At 38.5% G+C, this 20107-nt stretch overlaps 1 protein-coding gene and 2 long non-coding RNA genes across 7 annotated transcripts in view; 2 read left to right on the top strand and 1 right to left on the bottom strand.

Moving 5' to 3' along the window:
- Nucleotides 1-12668, bottom strand: part of LOC144339984 (uncharacterized) — a 257588-nt gene extending 244920 nt beyond the window's left edge. For both annotated transcript variants that reach the window (XR_013415633.1, XR_013415634.1), the window contains exon 1: nt 12322-12668. This is a non-coding gene — a long non-coding RNA (uncharacterized LOC144339984). The remainder of the gene's footprint in view (nt 1-12321) is intronic.
- On the top strand, nt 9460-12330 carry LOC144339983 (uncharacterized). Its single transcript, XR_013415632.1, has 3 exons — nt 9460-9749; nt 10948-11046; nt 11798-12330. It is a non-coding gene; the product is annotated as an uncharacterized LOC144339983 (long non-coding RNA).
- Nucleotides 12669-15960: 3292 nt separating the features above from the next.
- MTPN (myotrophin) overlaps nt 15961-20107 on the top strand; it is a 49410-nt gene continuing 45263 nt past the window's right edge. For 3 of the 4 annotated variants that reach the window (XR_013414658.1, XR_013414659.1, XR_013414660.1), the window contains exon 1: nt 16012-16343. Coding sequence is in view for 1 of the 4 variants with exons in the window: in NM_001260744.1 (NP_001247673.1) it covers nt 16272-16343 (72 nt within the window). In the remaining 3 variants the exon portion in view is untranslated. 4 annotated transcript variants of the gene reach the window in all.

Raw genomic sequence — 20107 nt, 5'->3', positions numbered from 1 at the left:
CAAGTCTCAGCTCCGAAGGCCCCAGAGAGGCCTTCTTTGACTGCCCTGTCTTGCAGATGTTGCCCCCCGACAGGGTATGCTATTACCATACCCTTCTTTAGTTTCTTCATAGCACTAGATATTACCTGAATTATCTTATTGATATATTATTCATAATCTACCTCCTTTGTGATATATTTATGTCCACGAGAAGAGGGATCTTACCTATCTTAATCACCATTTTCTTCTTAACTCCTAAAACAATGTTGGCACTGAATAGGTATTTATTGAATTACTTGTAAATTCTTCCTGTGTTAAGCGTCTTTTAGGCCTACCTCATTACTCTTTCTTTGCACCCGACTTTTATAAAACTTTTTACTGCAATGACTTGAAACTCCTTCAATTGAATTGGACATAAATCCTGCTCCACATAAATATAAAATTAGTATTTTTATACAGAAAATTAGAAAACTTAGAAAAGCATCAGGAAGAAAGCAAATAACAACCATAATCCCACAATTCAGTGAATGCCATGATTAATATTTGATTCCTTCTAGCACTTTTCTAAGTACACATGTATATACAATACTTATAAAACCATTTTCGTTATGTTTTTCCTATCTCACATTAAGAGTTATACCATAGTTCATCAGTTCTGTTAAACGATTTTAGTGGCTATCTATGGGGAGATAAGTGGGGTTGTGTAAGGAGGAGATTGTGGACTGCAATAAAGGATATTTTCTCTGTTTACTCTGTGTACAATGATGTTTTCCTATTTTTAAAAATAAGCATGCATTCATGCATTACTTTTGTAATATGAAAAATGAAAGAACATGATCCCAGCTATAACTGTCATGACCATCTTTAATATAGTTCTCTTTTTCTGGTGTTTTGAAGCAGACCTCAAAATTCTTTGGGTTTGAGTAATATGTAGACCCTGTTTGTAGGTGTTGCCTTGGCCCATTGCCATGTAAAGGTGATGTGACTGTCTATTGAGGCGTGAATCTTGATTAACTCACATTCTTAATTATGCTAAGGGAATTCTCCCAGGATACCTACAATAAGCACTCCCATTCCAAAAAGGAAATAATGAGACACAGACAGCCATCATTAGTCTGCGGCACTCTTGGATCCTGTCCAGCAGACATTGCAAGGGTCCTCTCAACCAGGGTGGGAATGTTCCTTGATTAGGCCTCAATTCTGATCCATGGTGCCCCCAACCCCCACCCCTAGCACATTGTTTCCTGTGTTCTTAGCTCCACCTTCTAGAGGGTTTTTTTTTTTTTTTTTAGACAGAGTCTCGCTCTGTCATGCCCAGGCTAGAGTGCAGGGGGACAATCTTGGCTCTCTGCAACCTCTGCCTCCAGGATTCAAGCAATTCTCCCACCTCAGTCTCCCAAGTAGCTGGGATTACAGGTGCCCACCACAACGCCCAGCTAGTTTTTTGTATTTTTAGTAGAGACTGGGTTTCACCATATTGGCCAGGCTGGTCTCGAGCACCCAACCCCAGGTGATCTACCCGCCTCAGCCTCCCAAAGTGTAGAGGAGTACTTTTCCACTATGAAAAAGAAATAAAACGTGGGGCCCGATTTACCATGCCAAAAGAAAAAATATATATAAGCTGAAAGCTGAGTCATGCAAGAAGCTGCCTTTCCTGTTGTTCCTAAGCCAATAGCTACAGACAAAAGGTTGAACTTCTCCACAGGTAGCCACTCTTTGTTCACAATATCTTACGTAAAGTGCTGATTTACTGACCACAAGACAAATACACAATTAACTATTCCCCTACCTGCTTCTTTTCTCTTGCAGCATGTGGATTATCACACACTCCCTCTTTCCCCTCCAGCCCACCTTTCGTCTTTAAATACTGAAGCCCTCGAAATCATCTTTGAAGAAAGGCACAGACCACAGACTTCCTGTGATTCCATGTTTATTTGTTCCAGGTATGTCCTTAACCTTGGCAAACTAAACTTCTAAACTGATTGACATCTGTCTCAGATACATTTTGGTTTACAGATTGGTGACCAGCACGGGGAACTCTGAATGGAGGTGACCCTGACCTTTGACAAATTTATCAATGCTTGGTACCAGCTTGAACTGTCTTTATTGCTCCAATCAGTGGGACAATTTGCTGAGGTGTAGAGCTTTCCTCTCCAGAGAATCCCTGATCTCCCCAAATGTGGTTGAGATCTAAGGTTTATCTTGCTGTACAATTCCTTTTCTGGAGTTTCACTCACTTCCAACAAGGAAAGTGAGTTTTCCTGTTTCCATGTTGATGGAGTGCAGGCAACTCCTTTCTGGATTTTCAGCTTGCTTCCAAGAGGAAAGGCAAGTTTGAGGTGTTTTTGTTTTTTTTTTTTTTCCTGCTTCTAAGATGGTAGAAAGCAGTCTTGAGCCTGGGCCGCACTCCTAGTAAGTAGCTGAATTGGGATTTTGTCTTGAAAATTCTCCTTAATGACTAAAAGTTAAGATTGACAACCAGCTGGTCTTAATTCCTGTTTACATTAGAGCACTCAGTAATTATATTCTTTTGTTTGTTATTATTGTTGCTTCAGTCTTTCTCCCATCAGATTTGACCACCTTTACCCGACTTGGTCAAATCTGAATGGGAATTACAAATTATGGGAACAAGTCCTCCAAATTAGCTAAAATTCCTTACAGCTGAAAAAAAAAAATCACTTTGTTTCTCTGTTTGCTTCCTTTCTTAAAAAATTGTTCTTTTGTTTACTTTTCCTCAACCCTATTCCTTCTTCCTCTTTTGTCATCTTTGGAACAAAGTGGACAAAAAAATCTAGAGAAGGCTCCTAATGACTTGGACCTCTTAACTCCGAATAAAGGTGTCACTCACCCTTTTTTGGGGTGTTCTGCTTTCTTTGTGGAGTTTCAAGAGTCATGGACAGATTATTCTCAGGTCTAAAGTTTTGCTTTCTTGTATGGCATTACTTGACCTCTTTGCCTTTTTGAGGATACCAGAGATTACTTTGTACTGTAAGAAGATTTGACCTTGGTGTGTGTAATGGTGGACAAGAGTTACAAAGTTGGGAGTAGCTGAGGATTTTATAGAAAATGACCATTACTACAGAAGACTACTTGTTTCTTTGGACATTCTTGAATATAAGAATGTTGTATATGCTTTCTTGGCTGCGTTCCTTAAAACGCTCCACCCTAAAGCCAGTAATCTAATGAAGCTACAGTTAAAATATCACCTATCAAACTAAGTTATTTTAATAAAGTACATTTACATCATTAAAGGAAATCTTTTTTCTTTTTTTTCTTTTTTTTTTTTGAGACAGAGTCCAGCTCAGTTACTCAGGCTGGAGTGCAGTGACAACTCTCAACTCACTGCAACCTCCACCTCCTGGGCTCAAGTGGTCCTCCTGCCTCAGCCTCCCAAGTAGCAGGACTGCAGGCATGAGCCACCAAACCCAGCTAATTTTTGTATTTTTGTAGAGATGGGGTTTTGCCATGTTGCCCAGGCTGCTCTAGAACTCACGAGCTCAAGTGATCCACCCACATCAGCCTCCCAAAGTGCTGCGATTACCGGCATGAGGCACCGCACCCGGCCAAAATCTCCAGTTTTTAAGAGCATCTATGTCTCTGCACCTAAACCACTAGGAATTTTAACTAAGGGGAAAACAATGGCTTAAAGTTTATATAACAGACCTTGCCTTTGTTTCAATCTAAGAACATGCTTTTGAGATGTACGTTGTCTACCTTGTTTTACCTAAAGTTAGGTCTTTGGAGATTCAAATTTTGTTAACAATTGTGTAGGATATGGAAGAGGTAATCAATAAATTAATAGTCTAAAGAAGGGAAGAGAAAATTTTTGAAAACAGGCAAAAGAAAAACTTTAAATCTATAAGATCTGTCCGTCTGAGTCTGATATGCCTATATGTTCATGTATATCATGTGGAAATTATATTTCACTACCAATTATATAAAAGAGCTCTAATTAATTGGCATAAAGAAAAGTAACCATTTATCAGACTAATAGAAACTAATTCAGAGGCTTTTCAGTTCACATGACTTTAGTAATCTTTGGTAAGATTAATTTGGTAAATATAGTCTCAAAATTCTCTCCAATAATTTAAAATCTGAAAGTCATGTCATGTTAAATTGAGTAATCCTAGGTTTTTTACTGAGAGTAGGGTTACTAAGAGTTAGAATAGACCAGGCGTGGCGGTCACACCTGTAATCCCAGTACTTTGGGAGACTGAGGAGGGCAGATCACGAGGTCAGGAGATCGAGACCAACCTGGCCAACATGGTGAAACCCCATCTCTAATAAAACCCCATCTCTAATAAAATACAAAAAAAAAATTATCCAGGCTTGGTGGCATGCACCTGTAGTCCCAACTATTCGGGAGCCTGAGTCAGGGGAATTGCTCGAAACTGGGAGGTGAAGGTTGCAGTGAGCCAAGATCGTGCCACTGCACTCCAGCCTGACAACAGAGCACGAATGTGTCTTTAAAAAAAAAAAAAAAAAAGAGTTAGGATAGCAGGAGAGTAGGATGTTTCTCGTGAGGTTTACAAAAAACATGAATATGTGGTTTTTGCTTAAGAAAATGTAATTTTTTCTAGTTTAGAGGACCTTTCTGTAACCAAAACACCACTTCGGTTGTTTACTGCTTACAGTCCAATTAACAAGAGCATGGTCTGGTATAAAGAAAGTGACTTTTTATTCCAAAGCCAGCTTAGGGGAATAAGTACAGGCTTCCTGCCTTAAGAGTACCACTTTGCTTTTGGAGGCAGAACGCAGACACTTTTTAAAGAGAGTTTGACATGAATGGCACACAGGGAAGAAAGTGAGCGGGCGGAGGTCTGCATCGCGGAGGTCTGCATAACTCGCTTCAGTGCTGGGTGGTTGAGCTGACAACTGCTGGCACCTTCCTGAAGAGAACTAGGTTGTAAAGGTGCCCAAAACTCTCCAAGTGAGGGAGATTTTCAGAGCAGGTATACTTTGGGTTGTAGATTGACTGTTGTCTCTCAGGCAACCTCCTCATGGGTGAGAGTTCCACCCTGAAGCTTCTAAGCACATGGTTAGATGAACTTTCCCTGTAGGGACTGTCTGGTAAGAGGAAGGTAAAAGGTTATAATGGCATTTCTAAAGCACTAAGCAGAAAGTAGAGGGTGGGGAAAATGGATAAAAGATAAAAGAAGAGAAAAAACTAAAACACAATAATAATTCATTCTCTTTTTCTTAGAAAAATGGAGGTCCTTGATTGCATTGCTACTGGTGTGGAGATAAAAACCACTGTTCACATCCGACCTTTTTTTTTTTTTTTTTTTTTGTAAACTGGTAAGTTTGTGTTGATATTTCATGGTTAGCATTCCGAAGTAAAGGCTATCGGATCTTTATTTGTATGGGTGTGTGTGTGTGCTTAGGTGTGTTTACATGTACATACATGTGTTTTGTTATGTGTTGTGGCCATAAGGTACCAAACTGGCTTAAAAATAAATGAGTATTCATTAAGTAAATAAGCCCAAAGGATTCTCAAGTTTATATAACTTAAGTAAATCTTTAATAAAGAGGCAGGCTTTAAAATTATTAGCAAAATAAAATTAGAAATGTCTTCAGAATTGTCAACATACATTATTTCAAGCTTCTCCAACTCACAGCCCCTGGGCTGCATGTGACTCATGATGGCTTTGAATATGACCCAACACAAATTTGTAAACTTTCATAAAACATTATGAGATTATTTTGTGTGATTTTTTTTTTTTAAGCTCATCAGCTATCACTACAGTTAGCGCATTTTATGTGTGGCCCAAGATAATTTTTCTTCTTCCAGTGTGACTCAGGAAAGCCAAAAAATTGGACACCCTTGCATTCTTCTTCAGATGTTTTGGTCAAGTGGTTGTGTATTTATCTCTGCTAAATATTATAAGGTGTCAAGATTTTGCATGATGCTTATAAAGCCATAAATGCAGCCCAAAAGGGAATTATCTTTGTGAAATTTTTTGATAAATAAGGCATTTAATATTGTTGGATTAATGAAAACAGCTAAATCCTGAGTTGTTCGCAAAACACACACACACACACACACATTTATTTAACTTTAAGGTTCTTACTTTGGTATAAACACCTGAAACTCACAGGTTAGAAAAATGGTTAACAGGGAAATAACTTTAAATGATGACTATCACAATTTTCATAAGTAATCTAGGTAAACTACTAAAAAATTAATTAGACAAATGTAATGGAATAAATGCTTGTAAACAAACTTGTAATATACCTTAGAATCTGAAATTAAATAATAAATATGTATTAAATGTCTGGGTCATTTCTGATTTTTAAAAAAATTACATTATAGGAAACCATTTTTCTAAAAGAAGTGTTCTTATTGGCTGGGCGCAGTGGCTCACACCTATAATCCCAACACTTTGGAGGCCAAGGTGGGCAGATTATGAGATCAGGAGTTCGAGACCAGCCTGGCCAACATGGTGAAACTCTGTCTCTACTAAAAATACAAAAAAAAATTAGCCGGGTGTGGTGGTGGGCACCTATAAGTCCAGCTACTTGGGAGACTGAGGTGGAAGAATTGCTTGAACCCAGGAGATGGAGATTGCAGTGAGCTGAGATCATGCTACTACACTCTAGCCTGGGTCACAGAGCAAGACTCCATCTCAGAAAAAAAAAAGAAGTGTTCTTATTAAAAAAATAATTTTTGTCTAGGTCAAACATTATTTAAAGGTTATTTATAAAACAAGGTAAACAGAACCAGTAAATAAGAGAAATGTAAAGAAAATTATGAATATAAAGGGGATTTTTTGGTAAGAAAAGTTAAAAGGAAAAAAATTCTATATGAGAAAGAATCTTGTGTGATGAATTTTTTTTGTCCCAAAATAAAATGACTGGTTATTAAAGAAAGTGGGATGAAATCAGAAGTCCAACCATTTTATAAATGGTTTGTGTAAGTCATAATAAGGTTTGTATAAAGAAATTGTGAAAAAAACTTTATGTGATCAAGTTGGCTATAATTAAAAGGAAATTATTTATACTAGTCTTTCCAGCGACTGGCCTTTAATATTAAAAATATATATTAATAAACTAAAGAATTATTTAGAAAAACAAAATTTTCTTAAAGTATTAATTTATTCTTAATAAAATTATAAGAGATTTTAACATTTTTTTAACCCAAAAGCTCAACTTCTATTGTGTCTTGCTGTTTTCAGCTTTCTCTCCCCTTTGAGAAGGCCTGAGATAATAACTCCCTCCTTCAACTTTTTCATGAGCTCCTGTAATTTTTTTCCTCAGGTTCTAACTGTAGTTGTGGCATGATGCTAAAAATGTTTTAAAATCCAAAAGGTCTAATGAAAATGTTTTCTTCCAACATAACATTCTGTGCTCTTGACTTTAAACGCTTCTATTAAATAAAAAAACTTTCACTTATGACCTAGGTCACACTCTTTCTAATTATTCAAGTCCTAGAAAACTGAGATTTTAAAAAATTAAGGTTATTACATCCATGTACTTTTCCTTATTCTTTCTAAAGTCTTTGTGCTGTTAACTTACAGGGCTTTGACTCCTGGGTCTAAAATGCACACCAAGTCTTGCTAACTCTTAAACACTGATATCAGCTAAAGTCTTATCTTCAGACCTGAGAGAATATGACAATTAAAGTAAACTGCATTCATGAGACACAGGGTCAGAAGTTAAAACTATTCAACCCCTCTAGGCCCAGGAACTATTGTGAAAGAGCAGGAACTATTGTGAGATTATAGGGCTGATTTTTGGAGAGAAAATTAGTTCAAAGTTTCTCTGTAAATTAAAAATAAATATCAACGGCAACTACGCAAGATGAGCATCTGAGCCCCTGTGTCATATTAACAAGGTTTTCTTGGAGCATTAACCCACTCTTTAATTAAAAAAAAAAAAAAGTTATTAAAAGGTTTATAGAAAGTATATCTTATGGTCAAGATGATTAAAATGTAATGGATTAGCCTGGTGGAGTGGCACACACCCATAGTTATAGCTATTCAGGACTAAGCTACTCGGGAGGCTAAGGCGGGAGGATCACTTGAACCCGGAAAGTAGAGGTTGCAGTGAGCTGAGATCATCCACTGCATTCCAGCCTGGACAACAGAGAAAGACCTTGTCTCACAAAAAACAAAACCAAACAAAAAAAAACAGCAAGAAAAATAAAATTTAATAGATTTGTTTATGAAATTTGAGAGACAGATTTAATTGCCTCATGCTGTCTTTATTGGGGCTTATTGTTTGGGAAAGTAAGTTTCCTTTCTCAAAGAATAAAATTTTTTGCCTTTTTTTTTTTTTTTTTTTTGAAATCTTTGAGTTATCACTTTGGCTAAATAAATGACTTATTTCACTTGCAATTCCATTTTGTGATACCAAGAGTTTTAAACTTTTAATCTGACAGACTTTCCAAAATCAAATGATAAATTCAATCCTTTGGGCATTATTAATTTTTTGATATTAGGTCCCCTGCAGTCCAAAAGAAACATATTCAGCTTATTTGGTACAATAAAATCATACAGGAGGCATTGTCAAATATAAAATGGTGTTTAAACTTCTTTGGATAATATTTATTTATTGACTTATTTATGAGATAGAGTCTCACTCTGTTGCCCAGGTTAGAGTGCAGTGGCACGATCTCAGCTCACTGCAACCTCTGCCTCCTGGGTTCAAGCAATTCTCCGGCCTCATCCTCCTGAGTAGCTGGGACTACAGGTGTCCGCCACCATGCCTGGCTAATTTTTGTATTTACAGCAGAGAGGGGTTTCACCATGTTGGCCAGGCTGGTCACAAACTCCTGACCTCAAGTGATCCACCTGCCTTGGCCTCCCAAAGTACTGGGATCACAGGCGTGAGCCACTGCACCTGGCTTGATTATATTTATATAAATGTGTTATTAGCATGTGTTCCAAAATTGTATGAGATTGCTGAGGTTCTGATATGTCTTAGTATATGCTATCAGTGATAATTATAATTGCTATGTAAAACTGTTGTATGCCAGAGAAGTAACCAAATTTCCTTGTCATTTGTATCTTTACCCATGGCTGTTCTAAGACTTTTGTCATCCATGATTGTTTTACTTCATCCTTTTACAGGGCGGTTTATAATCAACTATAGAACTCTGAGGAGTACTCTTAAATATAGGTTTTTAATATCTTTAGAAAATATAGCATTGGAATAAAGAGAAAGAAAAGTCCCAGGACTCTCATGGAGAGCTGATGTATTCAAGAGGATTGCTGATCCAATATCGAGCAGAACAGGAATTAATTGCATGAACTAAACTAACAGAAGGCTGAAATACTCTTTTATGGCTTTTTGTCTAAAACACCCAATATCGAGCAGAACAGGAATTAATTGCATGAACTAAACTAACAGAAGACTGAAATACTCTTTTATGGCTTTTTGTCTAAAACACTTGCTGATTCTTTCAGTTTTGTTTTCTAGAGTTAAGAAAATTTTCTCTTCTTTTAGCTGTTTACAGCTTTTAACAATTGAGTAAAGTATACTCCAATAAGAAAAATTCAAAACAATTCCATTGCAATTGCTTCAAAACTTGGAAACTATTTGGTGAATATCCTTAGTTTATGACAATGTAGTTCTTTGCATAAATTCAATAAGAATCTATTTTCTTTTATAACAGGACATAATTGGAGACACTGGTGATTTTATCAAGACTTTGACTGTAATGACATTTTCAGACTGCCTTGAGAAAATGAGGCTGACCTATAAAGCCAATAAAAGCCCCTTGGAAAATTTGGGATCATACATTGTTATTTGCAGAGTCCTGACCTGTGGTAAGTAAAGTGTCACTTTCTGACAGGCCCAGGAAACTCAAGTTTTCTTGGGACCTTGAAAAAAGAGGAATTCACCCAATTCACACAGGTGTCTGCAGGCACAGTAAATCCTTAGCTGGGCTCAAGGCTTTAAAAAGCTCAAATCTTAGATTCCTTATGAAAAGCTTCCAACAAAGCCAATTTTATAAAGAGAAAGAGAGAACCTACACGGCAAAGGATTATTCTTGCTGCACTTTATGCAAATAATCAAGCCAAATATAGTAGAACTAAAACTTATTTTAAACATAAATTGGTCCTACTATGATTTTGTCTTTAATAAAATTTGAACTTTTGGAGATAGAAAAATTACATTTCAAACTAAACTATAGTACACCTGTTATTAGATTCTAGTCTTGCCTAATGTTTCTGATTTTTATTATTTTCCACAATTTAGCCTGAATTCTAAAATTTTTCCTGACTACAAGTCTCCAAAATAATCTTTTCAATTTTTTCCCCTCCTTTTTTTCCTTTTTTGTCCATTTTTCCTGATTGAAATCACTAGGAATTAAGCTGTGCTCTTCTTAAAGCCGTGCAAACTGAAGCTGGACAACTTAAATTTTGCAAGAAAATAACAGCAACCTATTTATTTACATAAACCACTTTTATACCTGCCTACTGATGTGTGGACGTCAGAGTAATATGGCCTATGTCAGTTTTCCAAAACTGTTTTCGCTTTTTGTTTGTTTGCTGTTTTCTTTCTCTCTTCCTCTCCCATTTTTTTTCTTTGTGGGATGTGAGACCTTACAACCTGCTAAAAATGAGCTTTCCTAACAATGTGGGAACTGTCTGTCTAGGCATAAACTGTCCTAGACAAAACCAGAGATTCATTTTCTTCTAAAATGCTTTCTCCAAAAGATTTTAAAAAGAAAAGGGCAGCGAAATGTGAAAGGAAAATAAAAACAACTCCAATTCACTATACTAAAAGAAAAAAAAATTAAGCTGAAAGCTGAGTCATGCAAAAAGCTGACTTTCCTTTTTGTTCCTAAGAAGATAGCAACAGATAAAAGGTTATATCTCCACAGGTAGCTTCTCTATGTTCACTTATGTAAAATATGCTGGTTTACTGAGTATGAGACAAATACACAATTGACTATTTCTCTATCTGCTCCTTTTCTCTTGCAACATGTGGATTATCATACCCTCCCTTTCTCTCCTCCAGCCCACCTTTCCCCTTTAAATAATGAAACCCTCAAAATCATCTTTGAAGAAAGGCACAGACCACAGACTGTTTCTGCGATTCCATGTTCATTTGTTCCAGGTATGTCCTTAACCTGCCTACTGATGTGTGGACTTCAGAGTAATATGGCCTATGTCAGTTTTCCAAAACTGTTTCCACTTTTTGTTTGTTCGTTGTTTTCTTTCTCTCTAAACTCCTAAATTGATTGAGGACCTGTCTCAGATACTTTTGGGTTTACACCACATTATCCCTGTCCTTATCTTTTTTTTTTTTAGAGACGGATTCTTGCACTGTCACCTGGGCTGGAGTGCGGTGGCACAATGTCACCTCACTGCAACTTCCACCTCCCAGGTTCAAGCAATTCTCTTGCCTCAGCCTCCCCAGTAGTTGAGATTTTACAGGCACCTGCCACCACGCCTGGCTAATTTTTTGTATTTTTAGTAAAGACGGGGTTTCACTATGTTGGCCAGGCTGGTCTCAAACTCCTGACCTCGTGATTCACCTGCTCGACCTCCCAAAATGCTGGGATTACAGGTGTGAGCCACTATACTAGGACTCCTTGTCCTTATCTTAAGTGAGCACTGGAAAATGTGTTCTCCTTAGAGTCTGAGCAGCTTTCTCAGACAACTCCCTGTCCACAGAAGGTTGAATACCCACTCCCACTTGGAGTCTATTTACAATTTCCTTTAGTCTTGACTGATAGCTATTTTGGCATGTCTCTCAAAAATTTAGCCAGCTTCTTCCATATTTGATTCAAGCTAGCTCTACATACCTTGATTGTGTGTCTCCATTGTAGTAAATCACAACTTTCTCTTTTACTTCATTCTTGTAGGTACCTTGAATCTATCAAGCTCTGTCATGGGAAGACCTGTGCCATGTTGTTCAACTGAAAAGATTCTGGGGTACCACTTTAATCTGTATGGAGGTTTTAGTCACATGTGTGACTATCACACCCGTAATTTGATCCTTGCCAAGAGGTTGAGTTCTAATCAGCCTTTGTTGCTTATCTCAGTTTTGTTTTTTAATGAATAATAATGAGAATCACTTGCATCTTCTAAACGTGCATGTCTCCAAGTTTATAGCGCCCTATAATCACTTTCATTCCTAACTGCAAGCTGGACAATTATTTTCTGAACTCATCGTTTCCTGTAGTATTGAGGCAGGAAAATAGGGTCTGGAGGCAGGGAGATTAATTAAATCTTTTTTAATTATCTAAGGCTGATTCACACTGACTTCGTAAAACTAAATCAAAAGGGAAACCCCAACTTCCCACGCCCAAGTAACGAAAGGACTCGAGGCTACTCCCTTTGCAACCTCCATCTTTTCCGGGTGGCTGATAAAAAAAATTATAAGTACCTCTGATTGATCCCCTCCTGCAACCAATCAGGCTGATCACAGGCCAAGTCTTCCTTTGCATAGGAGTATAACTTTGTAACTTCACTTCAGCCTCTGATTCGTCATTTTCTGCAACCAATTAGACATTTGCATAGGGTGTAACTGTAACTTTGCTTCAGTCTCTGATTGGTCCCCTCCTGCAACCAATCAGACTGATTGTAGGTCAATACTTCATTTGCACAGGGTGTACACCAAGTAACCAATGGGAAACCTCTAGAGGGTATTTAAACCCCAGAAAATTCTGTAATGGGGTCCTTGAGCCGCTTTCTGCAGCCCGTTCGTACCCCACGTAGTGTGCTTTCATTTTCAATAAACCTCTGCTTTTGTTGCTTCATTCTTTCCTTGCTTTATGCATTTTGTCCAATTCTTTGTTCACAATGCCAAGAACCTGGACACCCTCCACCAGTAACTGTATTTTATATAGTCAATAGTTACTGATACATGCCACCAACTTTCCATTTCCTGGCCTTTTCCTCCAGAACTACTAGAGCTTCCCCATATTATCACAGGAGTTTTGCCAAAGGTTTCACTCCTGCGAATATGAATCACCATCTTTACAGTTTCTCCTATCACTTCCTTTGCTGTGTACTCCCCAGACACTGAGCCAATGCCATTTATTTAAAGGTTTTGTTCTAGTAACATCCCCATTCTGACACTAATTTCTGTTAGTCAAGATTGGTTCAGTGTTCCTCTAGTAATAAACACCACAATTTAAATGGCAGAAAACAATAAAAGTTAAATTCATATTCATCGTATATATCCATTATGGGATGGTGAGGGAGCTCTGCTCATTGTAGCTACACAGGAACCCAAACGAACTGTGTAGCCAGTATCTTGCATGTTGCTAGTTGCTGTAGTAGAAGGAAAGAGTTCTGAAGGGTCTTACAATGACAAGCCTGGAAGTGACTCATTTCACGTCTGCTCATAACTAATAGGCCAAAATTAGTTACATGATATTATTCAACTGCAAGCCAGGAAGAGCAATTCTCTCTTGAGCCCAGAATGGCAGACAAAGGAATTATTTGTTTAACACCATGAATACTTACCAAAATAGGTAAACAAAAAAGATAACTAAAATACTTGTGATATGTGCTGTAAATGGGGGAAAAGCTGGGCTATATAATTGAGGGACCTATTTAAAGTAGGTGGTCTGGGAGGTCTCTCTGAAGGTTTGCATTGAAACCTCAAAAGTCAGACGGAATGAACAAGACTTAGACGAAGGACATACCAGAGAAGAAACAAGAAGCATAAAGGCCTTAGGGTGGAATGAGCTTGGTTTAGCTTGAAACTGACAGAAGACAAGGTATTTCAAAATCAAAGAAACAATGGGGGTGGCAAGGGAGTGTCATGAGATAGGAGATACTATCAACTACCATCAGCAGTCAGTGCATAGAAGGCCCTGAAGACCATATCAAGTAGTTAGGATTTTAACCTACCTGCAATAGGAAGTCTTTGAAAGATCTTAGGACAACAAGTGCATGTTTAAGTTTTAAAAGAGTAACTCCCAATGTGGGGAATTCTCTAGAAAAGGATGAGTGAAAATAGGACACCAACTGGGAGGCTATCACAGCAAAATATCATAGCAGTGTAGACACAGATGACAGTGGCAGGGGTGGGGGATATGTGAGGGTACAGGGAGTAGTAATAGTGAAGATGGCAAGAAATGAACACATTTAAGACATATTTTTGAAAGATTTACTGATGGATTGAATAAGAGAAAAGTTGAGAATGGGAAGAGCAATTATGACTCCCCTGTTTCTGGTTTTAGTGATAGGGTGGCTGGCAGCGCCATTTACAGTGATGGGTGGGGGACAACTAGGTTTAACATGTACAGGAGACCAGATCCTATTCTGGACATGTTAAGTTTGAGAAATCCAAATGAGTAAGAAGTTATATATAAGAATAGATCACATAGGAAAAGTCTGGTTAATGGTTTATTTTTTATTTTTTATTTATTTTTATTTTTTTTTAGATGATCTTGCTCTGTCACCCAGGCTGGAGTGCAGTGGTGTCATCATAGCTCACTGCAGCCTCAAACTCCAGAGCTCAAGTAATCTTCCCACCTCAGCTTTCCAAGTAGCTGGGAAGGCAGATGTCTGCCACTGTACCCAGCTAATTTTTTTAATCTTTGTGTTTTGTAGAGACGGTGTCTCATTTTGTTGCCCTGGCTGGTCTCCAACTCCTGGCTTCAAGCGATCTTCCAGCCTTGTCCTCCCAAAGTGCTAGGATTACAGGTATGAACCACTGCACCCGGCCAAAGATATAAATCAAGAGCTCTCAGCATGATGTAACTCAGAAATCACACAGGTGGAGTGTGTTGGAGAAGGGATGGAGATTCTAGGACTTGCCTAACAAACTCCCCTTTGAGATTTGTTTCTGGAAATGTATCACTATTGGGTATGTGGACTTGTGTTTCTAATTGTCAGGGAGTAAAATTAACAAAGAACAATCTAGATAGCTGTTAAAATTTGGAGGGATTTCTTTTGATTTGAAACCTATTTGCTATTCTGATAGCAAAGAAAAAAAAACATTTCCAAACACTGTTGACATCCCCATTTTACACATGTGGAAAAATGAAGCAGAAGGGAGTTCAGTAACTTGTCCAAGATGACACAAAATTAGCAAGAAGTGGGGCCTGTATCACAAACTAAGCAATTTGACTCCAGAGTCTGTTTGGAACCCCTACACTGCATGACAATGGTGATAAAGTAGCTTGGTTAATGTGTTTTTGTGGGTTACAAATAATAGATTATATATGAGTTATATAAACAGTAAGTTATATATGTATATATATTTCTAGTTCCAATAAGCTTTTATTGGATCTATGTTCATGTGCGCATGCCTGGATCATTAGGGTTGTGAGGAATAATTCAGGTGGTAGCTGTGCAGTATGGCATTACAACTAAACACTAGGAGAACAGAACTGACTTCACCAGAACAGTCCTGAAGTTTCAAACCATTAAAAACAGTAAATTTAAAAAACGCAAATTGTACTAGACAGTTTGATTTGTTCCGCTTTATGGCATCAAACTGAATTCCTAGTCCTGGACGTCATTTGCTGGTCAGGAAGATGAGTTAATTTTTTTTTTTTTTTTCCCTGCCACACACTAAAGTTTTTCGCTCCAGAGAACATTATACACAGTGTTAACACGCTCAATTTACATTGTAGTTTTAAGTGTTTAAGATTTCCTGGAGGGCAGGAATAGAGTTATTCCACCGTTTTCAGCCCAGTAATACTGGATAATGGAGAGAGGGAGGATGAAAGGGAGGGAGGGAAGGGGAAAGGAAGGCAAAAAGGAAGGAATTCAAATCAAACACTCTTACTGTACATTTTTAGAAGCTGAGCAAGATGCCCTCCAAGATTATGTTTTTTAAAAAGTAAAGTTTTTTCCATTAATGGTGGTGCAGAAGCGACATAACCCCATCGAAACTACTCTCACTCTTCCTCCACTACTCCACTGTCTTGACCTCCCCTGGGTCCCCTTCACTCAGCCTCCCACTCCCGCCCACTCCTCCACTCTGGACTCCCGGCAGCCTGTATACTGCGCATGCGCACTAGTGGCGCTCGCGCCGCGAACCCAGAGAGGGGCGTTCCGCGGAGGAGAAGAGGAAGAGGAAGTTGGGGGAGGGTCCTAGCGGGGAGTGAACCGGAAGTGTAAAGGTTCCTGCCTCTCCTCGGCCAGGCGGAACCTGCTCTGCTGGGCCCGGTGGCCGCAAAAGAACTTTCTTTCTCCCGCCCGAACGGTCGCCGCGGCCATCTGCCTCGCCCGCCTGGCAGCCTAACCTGCCTTCTCTTCTTCTCCTCTCCGGCTTCGCGCGGCCCTGCCTCCCTCTCGCCCGGCGGCATCCGCTTGCTGCTGCCACCGCCTCCTCATCTTCTGCCCGGCCAACCGGCCTGCCCCGCTGCAGTGATGTGCGACAAGGAGTTCATGTGGGCCCTGAAAAACGGAGACTTGGATGAGGTGAAAGACTATGTGGCGAAGGTAAGCGGGGATGAGAAGAGTAGGCGAGAACACGGAGGTGGGCTGGAGATGTGGCTGAAGAAGCTCATGGGAGCTGGACTGCGGGGATGGGGGTGGGCGGGGGGGAGAGACTTCCTGGGTGGAGGCGGCACCAAGGAGAGAGGGGCGTCTAGGGAGGAGCTAAACTGAAAGAAGGGTCCAGGTAACTTGGTAGCGTTCTGTGTCAGGTAAGTGCTGTGTTAATACAGTCAGGCTCTACCTGACTTCTTGGCCTCTTGGGGGAGGGGAGGAATGGTGTCTGGCTCATCCAGAGTTTCTTCTGCGCACTGATCATTTGAGTTTGGCCCTCTTCTACACCAAAGTTTGAACCTTTCTTTGAATGAGGTCATTCTCCGTCTTGGACTTACCTATTACTAAATGAAGTAATCTAAGTAATTAGGAACAGTGGAACTTTTTTTTTTTTTTAACGCTGGGCCTGGTGTGAAGTTAAAGAATTCATTGACCGTGAAAAGAGTACCGAAAATAGCAATAGTTAAAATTCTGAAACTGGGTATCACTTCACTGTGGTGTCTTAACTTTGGGTGTGGCCTTTTTCCTTTCACCCACCACAACAAATGCATATTTGCTTCAAGTGGTAAGATTGTCAGCTGGCATCTGGGAATGTTTGAGATGTCTGAATAGTTTTTAAACAAGCATGTTAACTTCAGTTATTCCATTCTTCTCCCTGATTTCACCTGAAATGCTTGCATATGTAGTAAATAGCAATGCAGTTTAGTGGCAGTGTATTTGGGGGGTAAAATCATAATGAAGAAAGCCAAAGTCAAACCTCAGCCCCAAATATAAAACTGCATCCACATTGTGGCAGAGTGGGAAACTTGAAATTCCAAGCTAGTCTGCCTTTCCATCCTGAAACTGTGCCTTTCTAATTATGAGAGAACTTAACATGTGATTTTAATTTAGTGATATCTAAAAAGAATTTTCCAAAGCAAGGATAATTTTATGACAACCACGGATGGCATCTTGCTCACCTTCTAAAAGTGTGAGAACCCAGTCTAGATTTTAATTCTTCAAAGAATACGACCTGACCTGGGTTTTTGCTTCAGAGACTGTGTTAGGAAGCAAGTAACCAGAAGCAGTTTCTTTAAACTTACAGGATTGTGTAGGGCAAACTGCTGATGGTTTTTGCTTTATTTAATGCCGTTACAATTTAGACTTTCTGGATACTGCTTACCTGCTTAGTTATTTGCAGTGGAGTTTTAGGACAGGCTATCTTCTAGATACTGCCTTCTCATCTGGTAGCCGACTGAAACTTAACTTATTGGCTATTTCAATAAAAAGCTAAAAAGAAGAAATTATTTGGTACACTTACCAGTGGTGGGACACTGCAATACTCTGGAAGTGAGTGGACTTTTGGTTTCCTGTCATGGTGGAACCTAGGTTGTTTGATATACTTGAAATACAAAAATTGATTAAGTACTAACTGAACTTACAGCTACCAAAATAACACAATGTATTTAGTGTTTTCCTGACACATTATTTTATGTCATCCTTGTGAATATTGTGAAGTAAGTTCTATTATTGGTCCCATTTTACAGATTACTGAGATGCAGGATACTTAAGAAAAGTTATGGAGATGGTATAGTGTGAAGCGAGAACTAAACTGCTGACTCCAAAACTGAAACTCTTTACCTGCTCCACGCACTCTCTCTCAGTCTAAGATCTAATTGTGAAAGCATATCATACGAAGATTTCTAGTAGGACATTCCCAAGGTCCACATTCAGGCAGGTAAATTGTGCCCAAAGAATTGTCAACTACACAAAAAAAGTTTATAAGAAAATATGTGCCAATAAAGATGGATTAATTTATTTCCAATTAGTTTTATAATTAAGTTAGGTTATCATGTTCAATTTGATTATTTTCCCTATATTACTACCATAGCCTGTCCTTCATTAATATAAAAAAATGTGCATAAGAGGGAGGGTTGACATTCAGAAAAAGCGAAAGGAAGTATTGAAAGTTGGACTCTGAAAAGATATGACTGTAACTGTAATGTAATCTGATGTACAGAGCATTGAGCTTTATCCTTTCTTAGTTTTGAAGATTTCATAAAGTATCTTTCAATTCATTAATGAGAAATAGTAACAAGCACTGAAGTTTGTACTGACTCAGCTCCCTTATGGTGCCTATTTATACTTTCAGGTCCTTATTACAGTTTCTTCTGCCCCACAGCTGTCTTCCCTGCTTCTTTATTGACTCACCTTTTTCATCTACCAATTTGTGAACACTCACTTTTTGAGTTTCTGTAACGTGCATCTATCTGAGTAGGCATGTACAAAGAAAATACTGAAGAAACACTTAGACCTGTGTAGTCATCATTCTCAGGGGTGAGAGGCTATTTAAAAATCTCTCCTCAACATTCCTGTGAAGAGCTCTCATATTGTTAACATAAGAATCTACCTGTAAGAGTAAGAGAAGCGTTTTAGTATGGCACTCCTCCTTCTCTCTCTGTCTTTTTTTTTTTTTTTTTTGGAAACAGGGTTTTTTGTTTTTGTTTTTTTGGAGACAGGGTCTTTGCTTTGTCGCCCAAGCTAGAGTGCAGTGTCATGATCATAGCTCACTGTAACTTCAGACTTCTGGGCTCAAGTGGTCCTCCTGCCTCAGCCTCCTGAGCAGCTGGGACCATAGGTGTGCACAACAACACCCCGCAAATTTTATTTTTTGTAGAGATTGGATCTTACTTTGTTGCACAAGCTGGTCTCAAACTCCTAGTCTCAAGCGATCTTCTGGCCTCTGCCTCCCGAAGTACTGGGATTACAGGTGTGAATCACTGGGCCCAGCCCCTTTTTCCTTTATAAATTAGTATTTTTAAAAATCAATAATTACATTTTTCTACCTGCTTCTGACTTCTCTTGAAATTTGAAGTGTGAATATCCCTAAATCATTAGTTTTAGGTGAGTTCTTGAACTTAGAAAAGTCAGTTCACAGTTCCCAAACCACTGAAAATTGTGTTTTGAAATGGAAAAGACAGTATTTAGAGAAAAGTTTAGATTACTACATTAAATGTTCATTTATAACTTTAAGTCAATACCTAAAGCAATTTTAAAGTCTTTCAGCACTATATTTGGCTTCTTGACTGACTTAAGGACCACATTTAGTTAATTCATTCATTTTTACTGGGCATCTTCAGGTCTTAAACACTTTAGTAGTCTCAGGATGATAGTAAAGAAGTTGGGCACAATTTTCGGGAAACGTAAACATCTATATTTAGCAGACCTACGTGAAAAAAAATTCAGACTTTTATAGTAGTATGCAAATTATAAATAACGTCTCATTTTCATAAAATTCTGTTGTCCAACTGGAAAACAAGGGAAAGTCAGAAAATAAGGTATTCATGAGCAGCTATAAGAGATATTCATAGCCCCATTTTTGATCTGGATGTTTGTTTTGGGTGACATTATTTTTTACTTTGTCTTACATTTCTGCCTTTATGTTCTCCTGTTGGAGTTAATTCTAGTCTTACCTGAGTTTCAGACTGCATAAGCTCTGTTCAGACAAATTCCAAATTGAGCTGTTTTTCTCTCAAAAACTGTTTTTATTCCTATTGTGTCTTCATTTTGACTAATGGCATCATGACCCAACCATTTTCCCAAACTGGAAACTGGGAAATTTTCCTAGATTTCTGAGGGTTACCAAGACTACCTTCTTAGTCTCCCTCATCCATTCCTCACTCTCCTTTCTTCTTCTCACTACTTTAGATCAGTTACTGCTTCTTTCCAACCTGGAC

This window comes from Macaca mulatta, chromosome 3, assembly GCF_049350105.2.
Source record: "Macaca mulatta isolate MMU2019108-1 chromosome 3, T2T-MMU8v2.0, whole genome shotgun sequence".
Lineage (NCBI taxonomy): Eukaryota > Metazoa > Chordata > Mammalia > Primates > Cercopithecidae > Macaca > Macaca mulatta.
The sequence above is the reverse complement of the archived record's forward strand: the minus strand, read 5'-3'. Positions and strand labels throughout refer to the sequence as shown.